We start from the raw sequence: 5,089 nt of genomic DNA on the forward strand, positions 1-5,089 counted from the left end.
GCAGCCGGAGCTCGGCCGAGGGCTCCCGCCGGCTCCCCCCAGCCCGTCCCTGCCTGCCCAGCTCCAGCACAAACACACCACACACACTCCCCAAAACTGCCCCATCGAAGCAACCGGGACAGCTAGCACTGCTCTCCTTTTTGCTCTAGGATCAGAGGTACTCTGCACACATTAGTAGCTTGAGTGGGTTTTTCATCACAACATTATCAGAAACACAGTATATCAAATTGGTGTTTACGGAATTCCCCAAAAGGCGGACAAACATCTACGTGTAAAACATTCACCTGTGAACGTGCTTGGTTCTACCTGAACAGTACTGTAAAATAAAAACAATGCATGGACTTTGCAGAAGTATTCTCAAAAGAGACATTTCCATTATCCACGAGGAATCTTCTTACCTAAGCAGTCACTGAAACTCACCTCCCAAACCCAGAAATAGTGCTTCGTGCTTTGATACAGATTTTCTGATGACTGCCATCACTGATCTAGCGAGAGCAAAATAAAAAACCCCACCGAAAAACCCCCATGAGACAAACTAAAAACAACATGGAGGTTGGACTGATTATGCAAAAGGTTAGTACACAGGATTTCTACTCTGTCAAAATAAACGATAAGACACATTCAATATTCATTTATCAAAGTGGTACTTATTTGCAAATTCCGATTTTCCTTTCTGGATTCCTTACATTACAAATGGTTTTAAATGCTTTAAAGAAAAAAAAAAAATTGACACAACACACACATCTCCACTACCAAAAAAAAAAAAAAAATAATCAAAACCTATGTAAGAAATCTAGAATGAAAGCAAGTTAAGAGTTGTCTTCTGGAAACAAAGAAGAAATCCTCAACACACCTCATTCCAAGCGTGGGAAAATGGAGCAAATAATGTCTAGGGAGAGCTCCGGAACTGCGGCTAATGCTCTGGGGATCAATTGTCAGGAGGGCAATAAAAACCAGAAAGTTAAAACAGATACTTCATTAAAAGCCTACAAATGCTGGTTTTACATATACAGACTTGAAGAGCCATCTTCTAACTACAACTCCACAGAAACACAGCAAAAACCTTTTCCTCCACCGAGGCCAAACACCGTGCTTGTGCAAGCGTATGCTAAACAAAGAACAGCTAAGGAAAACACGCAACCAGGTGTTCACGCCGAAACCAGAACCCGTCGCCGGCTGCGAGAGGAGACGCACACAGCTACCCATTGAGAAAGCTGCCGCCACCGCACTGACTCCCGAAGGGCACAGGCGAAGCGTTCTTCTTGAGTATCTGCACCAGTGAATTACTTGCAGAAGACACTACCACAAAGTCACTTGAAGTACGTACTAACCAGCTCCCCTAAAATACCCTGCTCTCAAAAAACTAGCTATAAGCAAGTTCTCCTGCAGTTCTATTTATGAGTTAAATTCCAGGTATGTTTAAACCTTACTGCAAATATTCTTATCTCTTTAAATGCAGTTATTAAACAAACCTCTGAGCATTTTCTACTCAGAATCTTCTTGTCCATGTAAGGTAAACACAGTACCAAGCAAAGCTAAAACTCTAGTTCAGCTTAAATGTAATTCTAGAAATTTACCCAGCAACCAAGTTATTTTTGTGCATAACATTTAAGTAACACTAGCAAGAAAAAAAAAACCCCACAGTGATTGATCCTCTAACCCTTGAGAATGAAGCAGCTTTTGTACGCACTTAAATACTTCCTTCTATACTGCCTTCCTTCTATACTGCCTTGTGTACGGATCCTTCTACCACGTACTCAATCTTCCCTCTAGGTTGTATCGCAGAATTTTTATTTTTATTTACTTATTTCTCTTTTAAAGCATGCCAGCTCCCCTCCTCTTTTCTTCCCTTTAATACCAACAGTTGAGTACTTGGTTAAAGCTACTACCGTACTATGGAATAAATACACACCAGCGATGTCCGACCATTCAGCCATACGTAACAAATGGAAAAGGGATGACTGACTTCGGAAGGAAAAAAGAAAAAAAAAACCGAAACAAACCAGCATGCATGTGGTTGTGCTAAACATGCTTGTAGTATTTTAATAAAGAGCAACAAAAACTAATTACCTCGAATAGCCGTTAGAGAAAGCAGGTCTGCCAGAAAGGCTGAGCGTTCCCAAAGGAGCTAACGTCTCATCGCCTGCTCCCTGGCACCTATTCCAATTTTCTGAACCGGCAGGAAGAGATGGAATGATATTAAAAACTGGTTTCTGATCCTGCTGCTGAGAGAGCGACGCAGTATTTAAATCATAGTGATACATTTGTCCCCCAGAGGTACTGACACCATGGATAGATATGGCAGAGACTTTAGTACCCAGCAGATGAGACCCAGAGAAGTTTGCCTGACAATAAATTGGGCCCATGTTTTCTTGCTTTATGCCAGGAGTACAGAGTTCAATGAAGTCTTCCTTTTCTGTTTTCACTTGAGGCATTGGCATTTTGGAACTGGGTAAAAGGTCACCACGGTCATTAATTTTAGGTTTAGTGTCAGATAAAATAGGAGGCTTGCAGTCTTCACTGAGATTTCCTTCCAGGAGAAATGCATCATCTGCAGATATAGGGGACAGCAAGCCACCGTCATCTAGCAACGGGTCAAGCCTCCACGGGCTCCCATTGGGCTCTTTGCCAGGCGATACCGGCGGCAATTCTAAATCCTGGAGGATATCCAGGGTGCTTTGGTCTTCAGAGAGTAACTTCAAGTTGCCACCATTCGAGCCAACCTGGCTTTGGACTGCAGTTCCTGACTCTAAAGGGACCTTGCGGCCAGCCATGCCTGGGAAATCCGGCTCAAGCGGCACCTCAGAAGATATTGCTCCCTTCGTGTCCTCGGCCAGGCTCGAGGACTTGTTCAAGCTCGCAATGCTTTCTTCCAGGAGCCTGAAGTCCGTTTCTCCAGAAGAGATGCCAATTTGGCCCTGCTGCGAAAATCCAAGGTCGTTTCCCATCACTTTTGCATCTGTTTCACCCATGTACAGTCCCATCGAGAGCGATACTGCCTTGGAAAGGTCTGGCTGAGGCACATTGTTTGCTAATCCTTTCGAAAAGTCAGCCAAAGCAGGTTGCTGATTGGAATCTGACTGAGAAGACGCGGGGAGAGGAGATGTAGACACAGGGGCTTGTACAGTAGCTCCACCCCTGAAGGGTGGACGAAAGTCCATCACGATCCCTCCTTTGGTACTGATGAGCGCATTTTTCCTTGTTTCGTCTTGATCCGACGAGTTAAGCAATTCTTTGGAATCCATTACTTTAACATTAGCTATAAAAAGATCAGAAGCATTCAAAGTTAGCACAGCAAGGATATTTTAATAACAGCTTAAAAAAACCAAAACAGTCTAAATCGTTAGCCTGGTGAACCCGGTTTGGCTGCCCTGAGAATGAACGCACAGCAAATGAAGCTACGAACTGACATGTGCCACAATCTTTCTCAAACCCACTGGTTTTGTTTCGGGGGTTTTGTCCGCTTGATTTTTTTTTTTTTTACTTTGGACTGGTAACAAGGAAGCATATGTTTTAAAGCTTTGCTAAACCTGGATGAAGTGGTAAGTCTGCCTGCACGCAACTCAGGATCAGACCAGCAGCGTACGACATCCTTCTGAACACACTCTCTAGCTCTGTTACCCATCCTAGCAAGTAAGGAAGCGTAAGAATTGTTAAAGCACCCAATTTACAAATTTTGCAAGGTAACTTTCCCTGCTATTTAACTACATCTTGAGCAGGGCAGAGGAGAAGGACATTTATCGCCTTTCCCGAAGCAGTTCCCCCCGTCCTTACGGGTTCAGATGCATCACCCACAACAGCTCCGAAGCCTCCTGGGCCAGCTCTCAAACGCGGTACCTGCCAGCCCGGCAAAATCTGCGTGGTTTGTTATTGTCCAGCAGCTACACAACCTCTCCGCCACAAAATACGCAAGTTTGCTATCTTTACACAGGTTCAGCTTAAAATGCAACTCCTGAATCTTGAAATAAACTCAACACAATTCTTTAAATAAATCTCAAATGTATAAATAAAAGCTAACTAAAAATAAAGTAGAATTTTTACTAGCCTCAAACACTCTAACAGCTCACAGCTATTCTCCACACACCTCTAACGCCGAGAACAAATAAGTTTCACCTGTTTGTATTTACTACTTTTCAGCACAGAGCATAAATATTTGGAGAATAACTGGCAAACTTTCTATACTGTTTGTCTACGGCCTAACACTAACAGCAAACAGCCAACAGCGATCAGCTCGCACTCCCCCCACGCCGTGAGCGGAGGCAATGCCCAGGTTAAAGCCTGCCCACGGACCGACCCCTTAAGCACAGCGACCCAAGAACGCTCACAACTTTACGGTCATCTTAATTATAAACCCTCTGGCTCTGCCGCCCATTTTCTCCGGACTGCCCATGAACGCTGCTGCTTTCTGTATGCCAAAGTTAAGACTCTGATCAACAAAAAGTCCCCACGTGTAAAAAAATTTAAGGTGGCCCCAATGAGCTTTGGCCTGGCTAAAAGCGTCCCGAGCAGGAGAAGTTCAACACGAAAACCCTTCTTGGTCCTCCGACACCACGTCGCATCGCCTTCCCATCCGCCCAAGCTGAGGGTCCCTTACCCGTCCTTCCCGGGGTGCGGGGTCTCCTGGGTCACGCCCGGGGAGCCACGCTCCCGCCAGCGGGGACCACGGCATATGGCACAGAACGGGAACCAGGCAGCCCCCCAAAACCTCACGGACTGCAAACGGCATGGAAATATTGCTGGGCTGTTTGAGGTGGAGACCACAACGGTGACCGGGGAAAAAAAAAAATTAACTATCTACCTCCAGTTTTGCCTTTTTTTTTTTTTTTCTTTACATCAAGGGCAGGAAAAAAGTAGTTATTCCATTTGACAACTTCCCGGACGTCAAAAAAAGCAGCGAACCATCCAGCGTAAGAAACGTGTCAAAAATCAGATGCAAGAGTCTGCCCAAAAGGAGGAAAAAGCTGCGAATACTTGAAACTGTCGGATTACAATAAATTCTCCCTTGCAAAGTATAGTTTTCAGAGAAATGTGTCGAGACCTGTTGAGCCGTCTCCCCGGCACACCCACTTCTGCAAAATAAGACCAGCCC

The 5,089-nt window shown here is 44.7% G+C and overlaps 1 protein-coding gene across 1 annotated transcript; it reads right to left on the reverse strand.

The window, feature by feature from the left end:
- Positions 1-2,008: 2,008 nt before the first annotated feature.
- Positions 2,009-3,245, reverse strand: LOC104155253 (glucocorticoid receptor-like). Its single transcript, XM_009706360.1, has one exon. It carries the CDS (start codon positions 3,243-3,245, stop codon positions 2,067-2,069), a length of 1,179 nt encoding a protein of 392 aa, XP_009704662.1. The 3' UTR covers positions 2,009-2,066.
- Positions 3,246-5,089: the final 1,844 nt, after the last annotated feature.

Source organism: Cariama cristata, unplaced genomic scaffold (assembly GCF_000690535.1).
Source record: "Cariama cristata isolate BGI_N322 unplaced genomic scaffold, ASM69053v1 Scaffold45348, whole genome shotgun sequence".
Taxonomy (NCBI): domain Eukaryota; kingdom Metazoa; phylum Chordata; class Aves; order Cariamiformes; family Cariamidae; genus Cariama; species Cariama cristata.

Bases quoted from the DNA above. Each gene is read 5' to 3' on its own strand.
- LOC104155253 (XM_009706360.1), bottom strand. From the start codon at position 3,245: ATGGATTCCAAAGAATTGCTTAACTCGTCGGATCAAGACGAAACAAGG.